We start from the raw sequence: 18773 nt of genomic DNA on the forward strand, positions 1-18773 counted from the left end.
AGACTTGGCCGAAGGTTCACCTTCCAACAAGACAATGACCCTAAGCACACAGCTAAAATAACAAAGGAGTGGCTTCAGAACAACTCTGTGACCATTCTTGACTGGCCCAGCCAGCGCCCTGACCTAAACCCAATTGAGCATCTTTAGAGAGACCTGAAAATGGCTGTCCACCAACGTTCACCATTAGTGATGAGCGAATATACTAGTTATTCGAGATTTCTCGAGCATGCTCGGGGGTCCTCCGAGTATTTTTTAGTGCTCGGAGTTTTAGTTTTTCCTGCCACAGCTGAATGATTTACATCTGATAGCCAGCATAAGTACATGTGGGTTTGCCTGGTTGCTAGGGAATCCCCACATGTACTTATGCTGGCTAACAGTGAAGTGTGCGCAGTGAAAATACAAGCCACCCGCAACTTCCACCTGCCGTACGGCTACGGCTTGCCGCCACGACTGCTACTGCTGCTCCATATGTTACCGGCACACCACTACCTACGGGACTTCACACATGACAGGATGGCGCTGCTCTGCTGCCATTGCTGCTGTATAGAAGTGGGTAAGAAACACCCCCGTGGGAGACTCGCGGACCAACGGTGAGACTCGCGGGGAGAGGGGAGACTTGCAGACCCAGTAGCTGCTGCATCTCCCCCCTCGGCCTATACTCGAGTCAATAAGTTTTCCCAGTTTTTGAGGTAAAATTTGGTACCTCGGCTTATACTCGGGTCAGCTTATTCTCGAGTATATACGGTACCTAATCTATTTGTATTTACTGTGTGTAATCCATCTCTTCTATCCTGTTGGCTCCTGCTGTGATTTTACACTACCGTGGCTGCTCAATTGCCGGCTTTTATTCCATCTATCTATCTATCTATCTATCTATCTATCTATCTATCTATCTATCTATTTTAAATACAGTATATATCTATATATATGTTTTAAAGAATATTTTCTTTGAAAACGATATGGAAATGACTTACAGGATTTCTCTTTGTAAAGGCTCATATTAAAATCGCATTGCACTCTGATAGCAATCACACTGCATTCGGATGTAAATCGGATGCTAGGTGTGAAAAATCGTATTGTACTCGCATAAAAAACGCATGACACTCGCATGACACTTGCATTATACTTGTCCAACTCCCCTGTATCAAAATCGGAACGATTTTTAAATTGCTAGTGTGACTCCAGCCTTTGGGGAAATTCCACACAGAAAACTGAGTGTACCTGCAAGAGAAATTGACATGCTGAAGATTTGAAAAATGCACCTCAGGAGAGTTGACACAGTGTTAAAAAGAAGCCCAATGTGTATGAAATTTCTATAAATCCAATTCACTTTGCTAGAACTTTGCACATCTAGAAAATATTGCTTTAAGAAGATTTCTTTTAACATACTTGAGAATATATATATGAGGAAAAACTATATCAGTGTTTCCATGCATAAAATCCTGCAAAACGTTAATGTCAGCACTGAAGTAATGTAACATGATATAAAGCTGCGGTATCATGTTACCATGTAGGTTAGAAAGGCAGTTAATCAAATCCTCCATTCACCATGACTTTACATTTCCTCCATAGCGTACATCTGGTATACAACTTTTTTCTTCCATGATATAACTAAAGTGACACTATTCCATTGAGAAATTTTTTAAGTTGTCTTTTTTATTATTATTTTGGTTTAAATAGTTGAAGTAAAGCCATCTCTAATGTGGGTATCAGAGTATTTCTTAATTGTGTCTGTTATCAAAGCTGAAAATAACCCACATTCTCTTGATTCCTGCTCTTATCACATCTGAGTATGTCTACAGTGTCACTGCTAGCTAATAATAAGTCCATGGAATGGGTACATAGGTGGTGAATAGTGCACGCTGTGCTCGGTTGAACTTTCCACAGACCCAGTATTGTGCAGCCCTCCTCCCACTTTTAGGGAGGATCTAGGAATGGCAAATACCTAGAAATACAGGAGGGCCTCACTCGGAATTTACAGTCTCTGCTCGCTGTATGCAGGATTTCCCTCCAACATGTCTGTGATCATACTTGTATTGCAGTTTATAGCGGCTGTCATCATGCTGCCTCTGCACATCCTTAATTATCTTGGCATTTGGGACTCGGTTATGAAGAAATACTTTCCTCATTTTATAAGTAGGTTCTGCGAATCATACAACAGATTGATGGATGATCAGAAAAGAAAACTCTTTAGCAATATCTCCGACTTTTCGGGTCCCTCCAAAGAGCTCCGGCTCCTAGAGGTTGGTTGTGGCTCAGGTGCCAACTTCAAGTATTATCCCAGCGGCTGCAAAGTGACCTGTCTGGATATCAACCCAAATTTCGAAAAGTTCCTAAGCAAAAGCCAAGCAGAAAATGACCATCTTATATATGAGCGCTTTGTGGTAGCTTCTGCTGACAACATGACGTCTATCGCAGATGGCTCTATGGATGTCGTTGTGTGCACCTTGCTGGTTTGTTCCGTGCCGAATATTCCAGCCGTAGTGAAAGAGGTCAAGAGGGTTCTCAGGACGGTGAGTTGTGTAATATTTATCATTGTATTTGTCTTCTAAAGTTGCTACAGAAATGTGATTTATTTATTAGAATTTTTACTTCTGCATAGAAACCTAAGTTTTGGCAGCGTAAGTGTTAATAGCAGTGAGATACAGATCTTACATCTAAAACACATCCCATCAGCAATGCTTCAACCATATAAATTGTTAGGAACTTGTGCAAAACAGAAGCCACCACGTAGTTCTAAATGTATAGGACCCTATTAAAAGAAAAATCTAAAATGTACTAAAAACATACATAGATTTCCATATTACTGTCTAAGAACCCTGGCCGCTCAGAGCTCCCACAGCCTTAGTGTCTACTGCTGGCAATACTTTGAAGATAAGTCCACCAGACTGGACAATTTCATAACTTTCATATATTTTTTTTAAATACATTTTTATTAACAAATTTTAATATTTACGAAAAGGAGAAATTAGGGTAAGTCAGGGATTAGTAATGAACAGATCTTGATAACCTTAAGGATAGTGGGGAGGGAAAAGTAAAGAAAGGAAAGGGGAGAAAAGGAGGGACAAAACAAACAAAATCTTTAAGAAAAAAAGAAGATACAGTTGTTATGAAATAACTTACAGCAACATCGGCACTGCAAAAACTACAGAACACAGAAAAAAGCTGGACTAGTAGGTTGCTAGCCCGAGAATTTTTCCAAAAAGGTAAACCATGGTTTCCATTTAAATAAGTATTTTTCCCAAGTGTTATTAACAATTGCTAATCTATGCTCATCTCTATTACATCTTGAAGTGTAGGAATGGTAGCTCTTTTCCAGTTTAAAGCTATAGCATTTTTAGCCACTGAGAAAATGTGTATTCATAAAGGCTTTAGCCAATCTATTGGGGGTTAAATACCACATTGAAAACACCTTAACCCCTTTCTAACCTCGGACGGGAATAGTACGTCCGAGGTCAGATCTCCTGCTTTGATGTGGGCTCCGGCGGTGAGCCCGCATCAAAACCAGGACATGCCAGCTGTTTTGTACAGTTGACATGTGCCCGCAATAGCGGTGGGTAGAATCAGCTCGGCACGCAAAAAGTAAGCCCTCAACCGACCCGAGATCACGAAAAAAGGAGACGCTACGGGTATCGGAAAATTGCACAATTTTTATTTTTTTTAGCAAAGTTTGGAATTTTTTTTTACCACTTATATAAAAAAAACCTATACATGTTTGTTGTATATGAAACTCGTAATGACCTGGAGAATAAAAAGAGCAGGTCAGTTTTAGCATTTAGTGAACCTAGCAAAAAAGCCAAACAAAAAACCAGTGTGAGATTGCACTTTTTTTGCAATTTCACCACACTTCGTCTTACAAAAATAAATAAATGAAAAACGGGTGAAACTGGCTAACTAAAAAAAACCTTTAAAATTTAACTTTTATTTATGGGTAAAATACCTTACCACCAGTGAAGGTGCATTTGTGCATGTAAAAGATAGAGAGACCTGAGCAGTATATATCAAAACAGTGGGAAGCCAATACACTGCTCTGTTTACACTGTTCAATCCCTAAGATCAATAATAACTCACTTCAGGTAATGTAAAGCCCCAATATGGACTAATCAAGAGTCCTATAGCAACCGCTCCTTCAATTTAATATTTGCACAGTCTCTAAAGGCCCCGTCTCACTAAGCGATTTACCAACGATCACGACCAGCGATATGACCTGGCCGTGATCGTTGGTAAGTCGCTGTGTGGTCGCTGGGGAGCTGTCACACAGACCGCTCTCCCCAGCGACCAACGATCAGGGGAACGACTTCGGCATCGTTGAAACTGTCTTCAACGATGCCGAAGTCCCCCTGCAGCACCCGGGTAACCAGGGTAAACATCGGGTTACTAAGCGCAGGGCCGCGCTTAGTAACCCGATGTTTACCCTGGTTACCAAAAAAAACAAACACTACATACTCGCCTTTCGGTGTCCAGGTCCCTTGCCGTCTGCTTCCTGCTCTGACTGAGCCGCCGTACTGTGAGAGCAGAGCGCAGCGGTGACGTCACTGCTGCGCTCTCACTTCTCACTGTACGGCCGGGAGTCAGTGAGAGCAGGAAGCAGACGGCAAGGGACACCGAAAGGCGAGTATGTAGTGTTTGTTTTTTTTGGTAACCAGGGTAAACATCGGGTTACTAAGCGCGGCCCTGCGCTTAGTAACCCGATGTTTACCCTGGTTACCAGTGAAGACATCGCTGGATCGGTGTCACACACACCGATTCAGCGATGTCAGCGGGGCCTCAACGACCAAAAAAAGGTCCAGGCCATTCTGACACGACCAGCGATCTCGCAGCAGGGGCCTGATCGCTGGTACGTGTCACACATAGCGAGATCGCTATGGAGGTCGCTGTTGCGTCACAAAACTTGTGACTCAGCAGCGATCTCGCTAGCGATCTCGCTATGTGAGACGGGGCCTTAAGAGAATGGCATTTATCAGTATATTTGATTAATCTAAACTGATAGCGTAACTATATGTCTGTGTAAAGTGATTGTGCTCAAACATATTCCACGCTCAAACACACAAAGTGCTGATATAGGTGCATTGTCCCTATTTAGGTATGTATCTGGTATCCTACCTGTTTGCGGAGGTTGGCACCCTAAGATAACGAGAAATGGCGCCCCCGCTCGTCCAATGGCTCTCCCTAAGCTCCTATCCTGCCCCTATCAGGACGCAAGAGTAGAAACAGAAAGCCAGATTGGCATGTGATGTTCTATTGGTTATGAATTTCGAGAGTGAGATTAGTCTGATGGTGAGGTCAGGGAAGGATACCAAATAGACCTGACAGTCTTTATTGTAGTTATAGATTTTTCTGATGATAAAAGTCAGGGTAAGATACTGCATGTACCTGACAATGTTTACATAGGGACAGTGTGCTCAGGCATACAGAAATTGCATACACACTTTTAGATTATACACACGTGGGCCGAATTAGGATCCCAGATCATCGCCCTTGGAATTTTTTTCCCGTTTTCTAGTACATGACATGCTAAAACCAATGATGTCATTCAAAAGTACAACTCGTCCCGCCAAAAAATGCCCTCACATGGCCATATTGACAGAAAAATAAAAAAAGTTATGGCTCTGGGAAGGAGGGGAGTGAAAAATGAAAATTCCCCGGGTCATGAAGGGGTTAAAAAATGTTTCATGATTGAGGCACAGAGATTAGATGAGTATGACAAGGAAATAGTTTTTTTCCAGCTTTCAATAGAAAATGATTTCTATAGATCTTTTTGGTTTTCCACAAAGTGTCGTTGTTGAGATAGCAAACTTATTCCAAGCTGAGAAGGAGGCAGAAATAGTTTCAGAGTCCGGTACAGATGTCTTAGAGTTTAATTAAAAGGTTATTAGTAGAGAATGAAGTGGAGACTTTTCACTTAAGGAAGATTCGTGATCTACCCAGGTGGAAGAGCAGTCTTTTTTTTAACCTGGCCTGACATTGTTTAACAAGATTAGTATAATAATAATATGCAGTCAAATTAGGGAGTCCAAACCCCCTGAGGATATGCATTTCATTAAGGTTGTTTTTGGAACTCTTGCATTACTATTCCAGATGAACTTGTTCAATAAATCCTGGAGGTTTTGAATATGTTTTAATGAGAAGAGCAAAGAAATTGCCCTAAAAATATATAGTACTTTTAGGGCACATTTTAGGTACACATTTTAAAAATGGTAAGCTTACCCAACCAGGAAAATTCAATTTTTGAAAATTTTTTAAAATCGTCTTGAACAGTCCGAGTAAGATTTTTAATGTTATGGTCAATTGTGTCTTTGTGCGATTTGCATAAAACAACTCCTAAATAGTGTTGAGCGATACCGTCCGATACTTGAAAGTATCGGTATCGGAAAGTATTGGCCGATACCGGCAAAGTATCGGATCTAATCCGATACCGATACCCGATACCAATACAAGTCAATGGGACTCAAGTATCGGACGGTATCCCTGATGGTTCCCAGGGTCTGAAGGAGAGGAAACTCTCCTTCAGGCCCTGGGAACCATATTAATGTGTAAAATAAAGAATTAAAATAAAAAATATTGCTATACTCACCCTCCGACGCAGCCTGGACCTCACCGAGGGAACCGGCAGCGTTGTTTGCTTAAAATGCGCGCTTTTCCTTCCTTCCGTGACGTCACGGCTTCTGATTGGTCGCGTGCCGCCCATGTGGCCACGACGCGACCAATCACAGCAAGCCCTGACGTAATTTTCAGGTCCTTCTAGGCATTCAGTATTTTAAAATTACGCTCCGGCTTTGTGATTGGTCGCGTCGCGGTCACATGGGCGACGCGACCAATCACAAGCCGTGACGTCACGGGAGGCAGGAGACGCGCGCATTTTAAAATGCGCGCGTGTCCAGCCTCCCGTGACGTCACGGCTTGTGATTGGTCGCGTCGCCCATGTGACCGCGACGCGACCAATCACAAGCCAGAACGTAATTTTAAAATCCTGAAGGACCTGAAATTACGTCACGGCTTGCTGTGATTGGTTGCGTCGCGGCCACATGGGCGACGCGACCAAACACAAGCCGTGACGTCACGGGAGACTGGACACGCGCGCATTTTAAAATGCGCGCGTCTCCTGCCTCCCGTGACGTCACGGCTTGTGATTGGTCGCGTCGCCCATGTGACCGCGACGCGACCAATCACAAAGCCGGAACGTAATTTTAAAATACTGAATGCCTAGAAGGACCTGAAAATTACGTCACGGCTTGCTGTGATTGGTCGCGTCGCGGCCACATGGGCGGCACGCGACCAATCAGAAGCCGTGACGTCACGGAAGGAAGGAAAAGCGCGCATTTTAAGCAAACAACGCTGCCGGTTCCCTCGGTGAGGTCCAGGCTGCGTCGGAGAGGTGAGTATAGCAATATTTTTTATTTTAATTCTTTCTTTTACACATTAATGTTGTTTCGATACCGATACCCGATACCACAAAAGTATCGGATCTCGGTATCGGAATTCCGATACAGCAAATATCGGCCGATACCCGATACTTGCGGTATCGGAATGCTCAACACTACTCTTAAGTAATTAATGAAGTCACTTTCCCAGGTAAAGGAGGATATATTTTTAATATGCAAGCTAGTGTGGTATGGCAACTGGCCATGTGGTTAATGGGCGGTATGTATCGCAGAGGTGGGTGGCCCTCTGATGGATGTCTGAGCTTGTTATGCTCAGCAGATTTACTGCTGAGAGTGTTGCTATACATTGGGAAGTCTTCCGAGTGACTTGGAGAGATGGGTGAGTCCAGTCACCTACATACAAGACCTTGGCAGTTGGAAAGGAATAAAGAGCTATAATATTACTTATTGCTTGTTCGTTGAAGCAAAATTTTTCCAAAGTTTTCCTCAAGTATATCCAATTTATTCTGTCGAACGCCTTCTTCGCAACCAGAGTGAGTAATAATGAGGGAATTTTCTTTTTATTTAGATATTCAATAAGATTAAGGGATCTTCTTGTTCCATCTGAAGTTTGATGACCTTTAATGAAACCCAACTGATCGCTATTTATTAGATGAGGAAAAATGAGATTCAGTCTAATAGCCAATAACTTAGAGTAGATCTTAATATCTGTATTGATTAATGAGATAGGTCTAAAATTAGAAACTTAGTCAGATGCAAATTGTCTCTTCAGAGAGGAAGAGAACTCTATTGCCACCTATTGGAAGTAGCAATCCTAACAATCAATGTCGACCTTTTAACGGGCCTTGTCACATGACTTAAGATAATAGCCAAACCAAAATCTCAATTTGCAGACACTGTGTTTCGGGGTACTGCCCCTCATCAATGCAAAGTGGAGATCTGGTTTGGCTGATTGAGAGGCGTCTGACCGGGATCCAAGAAGTATCATTTCTCCTTGCGGAGAGTGACATGATAAGCATGTCGAGGTGAGGAGACTTAAAGCCGCAATGCTCCTCTGGGAAATATGCAAATTGTCTCTTCAGAGAGGAAGAGAACTCTTTTGCCACCTATTGGAAGTAGCAATCCTAACAGTCAATGTCGACCCTTTAACGAGCCTTGTCACATTACTTAGGATAATAGCCAAACCAGAATCTCACACGGTAGTAAAACAAGTAAAGGCTGAGTCACACATAACGATATCGTTAACGATATCGTTGCAACGTCACGCTTTTGGTGACGTAGCAACGATCCCGCTAATGATCTCGTTATGTGTGACAGCGACCAACGATCAGGCCCCTGCTGGGAGATCGTTGGTCGATGGGAATGATCAGGACCTTTTTTTTGGTCGTTGATCACCCGCTGTCATCGCTGGATCGGCGTGTGTGACGCCGATCCAGCGATGTGTTCACTTGTAACCAGGATAAATATCGGGTTACAAAGTGCAGGGCCACGCTTAGTAACCCGATATTTACCCTGGTTACCATTGTAAAAGTTAAAAAAAAAACAGTACATACTCACATTCTGATGTCTGTCACGTCCCCCGGCGTCCACAGGGTTAAAACTGCTTTCGGCAGGAGCGCTGCTAATATGCACGCGCTGCTAATATGCACGCGCTACTGCCGAGAGCTTCCCTGCACTGAATGTGTCAGCGCCGGCCGTAAAGCAGAGCACAGCGGTGACATCACCGCTGTTACTGCCGGCGCTGAGACATTCAGTGCAGGGAAGCTCTCGGCAGCAGCACGTGCATATTAGCAGCGCTCCTGCCGAAAGCAGTTTTATCCCTGTGGACGCCGGGGGATGTGACAGACATCAGAATGTGAGTATGTACTGTTTTGGTTTTTTTTACTTTTACAATGGTAACCAGGGTAAATATCGGGTTACTAAGCGCGGCCCTGCACTTAGTAACCCGATGTTTACCCTGGTTACCCGGGTGCTGCAGGGGGGACTTCGGCATTGTTGAAGACAGTTTCAACGATGCCGAAGTCGTTCCCCTGATCGTTGGTCGCTGGAGAGAGCTGTCTGTGTGACAGCTCCCCAGTGACCACACAACGACTTACCAACGATCACGGCCAGGTCGTATCGCTGGTCGTGATCGTTGGTAAGTCGTTTAGTGTAACGATACCTTAACTGAGACAATACGTTCAGAGGAAATAGACTTCTCAATCCCACGCAGTCCTCAGTGTATTCCCTGAGTGCAAACAGTGGCGCTAAGGTAATGGCGCTGTGGAAATTCGGCATTGTCCTGGAAAGGACGGTCTGCGTGGGCGTGAGGCTATGTCCCATACACGGGCCCTTTGTCTCACTGTCAGCGGTGTCAACGGTGTCAGCAGTGTCAGTGATATCGGTACATGGCTCTGAAGACAGTCTCCGTTTATCGCCCTCTGGCCTTCAAGTCTTAGGCCTGCTCTCTCACGATACTCTGCGTTAGGAGCACCTACACTGACCTCTTGCACACTGCACGTACCCGCCGTAACTGTAAGATTACTCGCACACTGCAATTCCCTCAGCTTAGCCACGCCCCCTTTTCTCAACTGCCAGGAACAGTCAAGGGCCTTAAGATTTCCCCCTGCAACATAGGTGACAGCCCCAACAGTTCCGGACCTGTCACAGAAAAAGCACACCTAGCTGGGTTCTTCTCCTTACATTCCCCCTCTCTTTGTGCTCACCATTCCACGGTCGAGAGTTCTTGTAGTATGCGTTGACATTCTTCTAAGTTTCGAACAACTTGCTGCCAAACAAAACGATCCTGATCAAATCGGTTGGGGGTTTTTCCTGCTGTCGAACGTTCAGAACATCGTAAACTGGGAATATCAGTTGGTTCTACTTGAGTAGTTGAATCAGGCTGGATCAACGAAGGCGGAGACATGCTCAATTCTGGAAAAACAGCCATTTCAGGAGTTGCAGGAGTCCCAGGGCCTCGGGTTTCTGTTCTCCTTCTGGTCCTACCTGTGGTGGTTCAGGGCATTCCTCCTCTTCACTATCACTAGTGACTGATGGAAGATTCTCAGGGGCATCGTGTTCTTCTTTCTCAGTTCGAACAGGGTCTCTAGAGACACAGGGGCATAACATGTTTCGGTGCACAACACGAGTGGGAGCATCTTCGACCCCTTCGGGCTGAACTTTATAGACGGGCCCTTCAGAATTGACTCATCGCCGCACACAATACGGTGTTTTTTCCCATCGATGATCTAACTTGTCTCGAGGACTTTTCTCTCTGATCAATACTCGGTCTCCGGCCTGTAGAGCTGTCCCTCGTAGAGGAGCAGTCTCTGGATGCTCCCACTCTTGGAACCGGGTCTGCACCAAACGATGTAGTGTCTGCAACCGATGACTGTGCTCTCGGACCCAGGTGGACACCCCCGTCTGTGGATAGTCCTCCTCTGGGTCCAGCTCAGTAATCTCTTTTCCTGGCCTGCCTAAAAGTAGACTATAGGGAGTGTATCCTGTGGTTCGATGTACCCGATTGTTGTACACCCACACCAGCTCTGTTACAAATTCCGGCCAACGTGCCTTACGGTCCTCTTCCAATGTCCTCAACATTTGGATAAGGGTTCAATTGAACCGTTCACACGCTCCATTACCCTGAGGGTGGTAAGGCATCGTACGAGATTTCTCAATTCCATACAAAAGGTGTAGCTCTTCCATGACTCGGTACCTTGGTCTGAGTGAATTCTCTTCGAGCAACCATACACCTGGATGAAATTTTTACAGATAGCATGAGCTGCAGATTCAGCAGTTTGGTCCCGAGTTGGGGTCGCGACAGCGAATTTAGTGAAGTGATCCACCATGACTAAACAATGTTCGAACCTTTGATAGGCTGGGTCTATTGTCAGATAGTCAATCATCAATACTTCTAGTGGGGCAGAGGTCACGATAGTTTGTCTGGGGGCCCTCTGTTCTGGAGGTTTGGACAGCTCGCAGTTCCTACAGAGCCGACACACTTCTTCCACCACCGTTTTTAGCAATGGATGGTACACCAGTCTCTGCAACCACTGAAAGGTCTTTCCTGACCGAAGTGGGCCCCTTTTTCATGTGCCTCTGTGGTCACTTGATGTAACAGCATCTCAGGAATCACTACTTGCCAAGTAACAGACAGGGCCCGTTTCAGCCGGACCTTTCTATACAGCAATCCGTCTCTCATGTGGAGCCTCTCCGATTGACGTAAAATTTGTTTCATCCCGGGGGGACAGGGTCTCTCTCTCCTCCCGGCTGGGCAGTTGTTTGAGGGCCACCTACTGCCAAATTCGGGTGAGCTCTCCATCTTCCTGATGAATCTGTACCCACTCATCACAGGGCTGTCCCAGCATACCTTCCTGAGGTTCTGTCTGAGCCTGTTCCCACACATCTGCTAATGTCCTGTCAGATCCTCGGAACTTAGGAACTTTGACAGCCTCCAGCTCTTCATCTCGGTTAGGGCCGGGCTGCTTATGTGGAACCCTTGATAACGCATCTACATGAGTATTTTCAGCCCCCCATTTGTAGACTATTTTGTACCGGTATTTGACCATTCTAGCCACACAGCACTGTCCCATGGCCCCAACTTCGCGTTCTCCAGGTGAGCCAGTGGGTTGTTGTCAGTTCACACCAGAACATCAGACATGGATAGGTATTCCGCAAACTTCTCTGTCATGGCCCATACCAGTGCCAACAATTCTAGTTTGAACGAGCTGTAGTTGTCTGGATTCCGTTCAGAGTCATGGAGGGAACGACTTGCATAGGCAATCACCCTCTCTTTCCCATCTAGGACCTGTGACAATACGGCTCCGAGCCCATGTAAGTTCCCATCTGTATGGATAATGAAAGGTTGAGAAAAGTCAGCGTAGGCCAGGACCGGGGTTTCTGTCAGAGCCATTTTCAAGGCTAGGAACGCTCTATCCTGATGCTCTCCACACTGAATTTCCCAATTTTTTGCTCCTGATGGCACCCCTTTCAACAGTTCTAGCAATGGATTCGCAATGTGAGTGAAGTCTTTCATGAACCGCCGATAGTACTCGGTCAGCCCTAAGAAGGCTTGAACATCCTTTACTGTTCTCGTATTAAATTACACAGGTTTTTTAGTGAGTTTACACTGCAGAAATGCACTAAAATACATGTAATCTGCACGTGATTGTATCAATAAAGTTTTGTCCATCACAAATACCAGGAAGTATCAAACAGACCAGCTAAAACCTGACAGCAAAAAGAAACAAAAAACATTCAAAAACATTATAAAAATTAAATGAAAAAAAAACCACAGGTAACCTAATTTACTAATTTCATAGAAATGCTGCAAAAAATGTGCAAAATCAGAAACTCACCAAATATTTATCTTGGGAACATAGTTTCAGATTTTAAAGTTACACATTAAAGCCATGTGCACATGTTGCATTTTTGCTGCATTTTGTCCCTGCGGATTTGTCACAAACACCTGAAGGAATTCTTGATGCCAGCAAAGTGAATGAGAATCCTAAAGTCTCTTGCACATATTGTCTATTTGTGACTTGCAGATTTCATGCAGACTCAGATCTGCAGCATGTACCATAGTTTTTGGACCATAAGACGCACTTTTTTCCCAACATTTTTTTGGGGGAAATGGGGGTGTGTCCTATGGTTGCAATATGCTTACAAATCCTGTGGCGGTGGCAGTGGCGGCGGTCCCGATGCAACCTCCCTTCCCAGGCTGGTGCGGCTGTGGCGGTGCAGCGGGGCTCTGTGATGTGGTGGTGGGCTGTGCTCCGGGGCAGTGGCAACGGCTCTCTGCGCTCCGTGGGGGGCTCCGCCGGCATTTCGTCAAAGCCCGGAAGATGGCCGTTGGGCCAGGGGCGGCGCATGCTCAGATTTAGATCTTGTCCCAAGATCTCGGGAGACTAAGGGATTTTTTAAATGCTTAGGAAGCCTTTGCAGGTGTTTTTTGTTAATCTTTCCAATTTACTGAGATAAGGACTCCGGGTTTTCATTGGCTGTAATCCATAATCATCAACATTAACAGAAATAAACACTTGAAATAGATCACTGTTTGTAATGACTCTATATAATAAATGAGTTTCACTTTTTGTATTGAAGAACTGAAATAAATAAATTTTTTGATGATATTCTAATTTTGTGAGAAGCACCTGTATATGTATTTTAGAGAAAACACGATGGCTTCTTTGGCTTTTCTCTGTGGCACTGCTTTATCCAATTGATTTGGTGTTTTATTAATGCAGAAGCAATTGAAGGTATATGTGGTACTGTGAGAAACCAAATAACTGCTTCCTGCCTACTGTCCTGCGATGCAGCTGCTATTTTTAATCAGAGTTGCGCAGGTCTCCTGGAGGGTGTCAACAGCACCCCGCTTGGGAAATACTGGACTAAGTATACAGAAAACATAAACATCTAAACATTATTGGCTGCAATGTAAAAAAAAAAGGATTTTGATCTTGTACAGATTTCCATCTAACTAATGAAACTAAAATACATTATTTAGATCTAAAGCTGATAAACAAAACCAGTCAGCAATGGATGTGAGACGCAAATATTTTGCCACACTCCTCCTCATCATTCTTGCCATTGACTCATTCAAATCTACAGCAATATGTTTTTTGTCTACCTAGGATTAGAATCCCCTCAACTATGATAGGGCTGGACTGCAGTTCAGAAGAACATATTATATACACGGATGGTGCACGGAGCACACATGGGTCCATCATAGCCAGTGTGCCAGTGCCAATTGCAGCATCCTACTTAGCTTACATTATTCTGGCCCATAAATCGGATCAATATAACGGCAAGACTAGCAGTCTTCATCAATGCAGACGAGCACATGGAGGCAATGAAGTCTGCAATTTGTGGATGTGACTGTCCGCTTTCCCAAAATGGCTGTCTGATCCCAGCCTTATGAGAATATTCTTATGATAATTTTCCCACCACCTTAAGTATCAAAGCTTTTCTTACATTACAACACAAGAATTCCCTGCTGTGTGAACCGTTTCAATAATTTCAGAATAAATATTTTCTCTATTTGCTACTCAAGAACACTCCACCTCATTTTAATAGCTTTGCCATCAGTCCTCTCAAGGCTCAGTCACCATCTCACTCGGGTATGTCTGTTTTTCCCCCAAGTCTAACCCAGCAGTCAACTGCATATGTCCATGAATGGGAGGCTGGGAAATATCAGAAGCGTAGCGGTACAAAATAGGTCTACCAGTATTGGAGGGCTGCTAAGCACATTGATGCTTGCAATCAATGTTCAGGTCCTCATGATATTTTACTAGGACACTGCTCAGAAGGCCAAAGAGGTACAAGAATACAGATTGCTGGGATACTTTACTCTCTTATGAGTGTGTCAGGTGCCCAGGTATATGACCATGAACCCTGTGGTTGTGTGCATACCTCCTTATCTTAACCCTTACCGGTCACAATCTAATAAAAAACACTTGAAGGTGTCACCTTAACAAGAAAATTGCAAACATTTCCAACTGTTCCCATGCACTTATTTCCTGTGTCTTCCTATTCACAAAACAGATCATTGCAGCAACGTGGAAAAACAAAATGTCTCTTAATGTCTCCAAAATGATGTCTTGCTATATGATCAATTAATTGACTGCTATATTTTGATACGTTGGATAGGTCCCAGTCAATTTGGTCCCCTTGGGCCATCCATGGTAGACATACTTCTTTAGCCTGTGTAAGATAACGCTTACTGCGTGTCTTGGGGGACACTCGCTTGGCAATGGGATAAACGCACACAGGCACGATTTTCTTACAAAAACAGTCTCTTAGGTTTATTTCCACATCAGCATAAACTGCAACCTCAAGAACTTGGTAGTTTGCAACAGCCTTAACACCATCTGTACATATTCACCTTTACAGTGGAATCACAGTCCCTCACTGACCCCGGTCAGCATTACAAGGATTACAGTCCGTTACCTGTTAGTGACCATCACACAGGTTCCCGGATGCCTCTTATCCTCAGAGGTATCCCATAGAGTAAACACAGTCTCTCTTTCTCTCTCTGACCCCGGTCAGTATAACACGGATCCCTTTCTGTTACCTGTTGGTGCCACACAGGTTCCCGGACACATCTTATCCCACAGACGTCTCTCACTGACCCCGGTCAGTATCACTCACGGTTATCAGACCGTCCACTACGGAGGTATCTCACAGGCCTCCTTGCTCTAGCTCAAACTAGCCAGCACTCGCTCCCATGTGCCAAACACACCTCCATTACATAGGTGTAACCACACCCAGCTATGTGTCACACGGCTAGTCAGGTGATCGTGACATCGCCACAGGTCCTCAAACACACAATCATAAACAGGCTTCATCTTGGGTATTCAGACACATCCCTTTGGGTGGGTTGGTAGGTGACTGGACCCACCCATCTCTCCAATCACCTGGAAGCCTTCCCAATGTAAAATAAATCCCTCAGCAGTAGATCTGCTGAGCAAAAGATACCTAGGCTTCCATCACAGGGCCACCCACATCTGCGATACATACCGCCCATTAACTACATGACCAGTCGATATGCCACACCTGGCATACTTTCTGTCTTCATTCTGAGAACAGTTGTTACTTTGATGGGTTGACTATTCAGGTTTTGAGCTGATGGGCTCCCTGTCTCTCCTTTCTCTTGTATCCCCTTCACTTTCTTTAATTTCCTTTTTCGTTCCTTTGTCCTATAAAGTCCTTTATTAGACAGCCAGAAAGTCAAACAAGAAAATTCTCTTCTTATGCCTCAGCTTTGAGCTGTTGTTACCTGATCTTGTAAGTTGTCTTCATACTACCTTGCTTTCTTTCCCCCATGGATTTCCTTTTATTAAGTGATGGGTAGGTAAGCTTAGCATTAATTGTAAGTCACCTTGGAAGTAAATCTGTACTAATAAATTGCTTCAGCTACTACTTTGCTGCTCACAACGTAATCCTTTTGCACTGTTTAAGCAGTTTACTACTTTTCTATTTTATTAGGTCTATGTTTTGGCCTGATTGTCCTTGTGCATAATTTCCACATTTTATTATATTCTTTTACTTTTGTTGTAAATAAAACCTCAATATAATTGCAAATTTTTTTAAAAAATAGTTAAATTGTCTTTTGGGGATGTATAAAATTGTGAAACATGGTAAAAAGTGACACCTGTAAGTTTATTATGTCAATCACATATTTGATGTTTCAGAGGTGAGTTGTATGCAATGATTTTGGCTGGTGTTAAAGTGTAGGACTCCCCAAGAATTCTAAACAGGCCTGTTATGTAATATTCATAGTCTTTATACAATATCACTCTTTTTAAGGTAGATTTTCACTCTATGTGACTGCAGACTTATGAATTCTCACATCACGTACCCCACGTACTTTGAGAATTCTCTGGTGCCGGGAGTTAAATACCGACTAGATGGGCACAAACTTTCTCAATGCAAGTGTCATGAGCAAGGCTGGATACAGTCTAGTTGGAATGTGGCCAGAAGTATGCAAATCACATTTGTGCCTGCTCCCGGCACCAGAGACTCCAGTTCATGCGATATATTGATTCCCAAGTCAGCAGTCACATAGAGTCACATAACTTAAGACCAGCCAATCCCTTTAATATGATCAATCTGTGTCTATAGAATACCAGTCAATGACAAAACATCACCAGTTTACACAGGAAGAGGTGCTGCCAAAAACGGTGATTTGTATGCCTGCTTAAAAGTCATCCACCTGATGAACGAGTGTTTTACTTGTTCATCTAGTGATTGCCAGCCTGTTTAGATAGACATCCTATCAACACTCAGTCTTAGATTATATTGACTCATCTAAATAGGTTTTAATGATTGGTGGAGATAATTATTTCCATAGATGGTAAAAAAAATAAATTCCTTTGTTGTTTTTCCAATATTTTCAAGCCTAGGTTTCATGTTATCTTAGGCGTCTTTTTTATACGATAGCCTGAAATAGAAAAACAAGAACACTGAACTGGTTATCATAGCCAATTGGTGTATGATGAAATTACAGTCTATAAAGGTTTTAAAAGGAGCTCAGTCCTGTTTCCCCACAAATGATATCATTATATGTCTATACAAGTATGGTGGGTTTTTGATTTAATGTCATATAAACTCATATAAATAAAAAAAAAATACTTCTTTTTTTTCTTACATTGTAGGGTGGAGTTTTCTACTTCATTGAGCATGTGGCCGACATAGATGAATCCACTTGGATTAGTTTTTTTCAGAAAGTGTTGAATCCATCCTGGAAATTGATTTTTGATGGATGTAGCGTAAGAAAGACCACATGGAAAGACCTGGAGAATGCTAAATTCTCAGAGTTGAACCTGCGTCACATAACAGCCCCCGTATCTCTGACTCTTGTTAAGCCTCATATTATTGGATATGCTGTGAAATAAATACATAAATAAGATTACTCTGGATAAGCTTTTATTCATTTACACAATTTTTCCATTGACACCGTTGTTACAAATAAATTAGTGTAATTCATTGCATGTCTTGTGCTTCATTAAATATTGTGATCGACAGATTTTATTGTATTCTAAATATTATAGTATTGTTCTATTGATTATTTTAACCCATATGATTGCTATATTGATTATGATTAGTAATGATTGATATTTTTTGGAAGGGGAATGTTTTATTTTCTATCTTTCGCTTCTATTGTAATCTTTGGCACTAAATTTTTATAAAATTTTGTATACTGATGTAATAAAGCATAAGTATTACAGATAGAATGCACATTTATTATTACAAATACATTTGTGCACAAATAAAGCAGTTTAAGGTTTTTTCTTTCAAGTAATACATTTCGGCGGTGATTCATCAAAGCTTTGACTGCACAAAACAGTTATAAAATATTTTGAAAAATTTTAAAATTTTTCCACAACTCAGAATGGCACAAACATTTTGCAACTCTTGGCATTTTTATGCCAGTTTGAAGCTGTTCCACCCAAATGGGTGGAGATAGAAAGGACCTGGCATGGGACGTGACTATGACCACCCATCAAATTCTGCAAGAATTACTGTTTTTTCCCCAGAAATGCTACTCCACTCTTTTATAGAATCCAAGATAAAATTATGAACTGGACGAACCATGGTAAAAAAAGGTAAATCTTATTATTTATCATCTTTACTAGAACATTACAACATACACGTTATTAAATGATAAAAGATGAAAAAACAAGTGGGAGGCCAGTGGATTGCACCACAACTATAGTTGGCAGGAGGCAAGTATGGTGGTGATTTCATGATCTCTAACTAAATAAGGCAACACAACTGGTAGAAAAGAATTATAATAATAATTATATCAGGATCTTTACACAAAAATGAGTAATAGAGAACCTCAAAAGTGAAAAGACACATGCAGAAAATAAGTAATAACCAACAATGTGGTGATTACGGGTGCAAGAAATT

The 18773-nt window shown here is 42.9% G+C and overlaps 1 protein-coding gene across 1 annotated transcript; it reads left to right on the forward strand.

The window, feature by feature from the left end:
• Positions 1–1942: 1942 nt before the first annotated feature.
• LOC143816892 (thiol S-methyltransferase TMT1A-like) lies at positions 1943–18087 on the forward strand. The gene is made up of 2 exons (XM_077297842.1): positions 1943–2513; positions 17516–18087. The coding sequence occupies exons 1-2, from the start codon at positions 2016–2018 to the stop codon at positions 17753–17755; spliced, it is 738 nt and encodes a 245-aa protein (XP_077153957.1). The 5' UTR covers positions 1943–2015; the 3' UTR covers positions 17756–18087.
• Positions 18088–18773: the final 686 nt, after the last annotated feature.

This window comes from Ranitomeya variabilis, chromosome 3, assembly GCF_051348905.1.
Source record: "Ranitomeya variabilis isolate aRanVar5 chromosome 3, aRanVar5.hap1, whole genome shotgun sequence".
NCBI classification, from domain to species: domain Eukaryota; kingdom Metazoa; phylum Chordata; class Amphibia; order Anura; family Dendrobatidae; genus Ranitomeya; species Ranitomeya variabilis.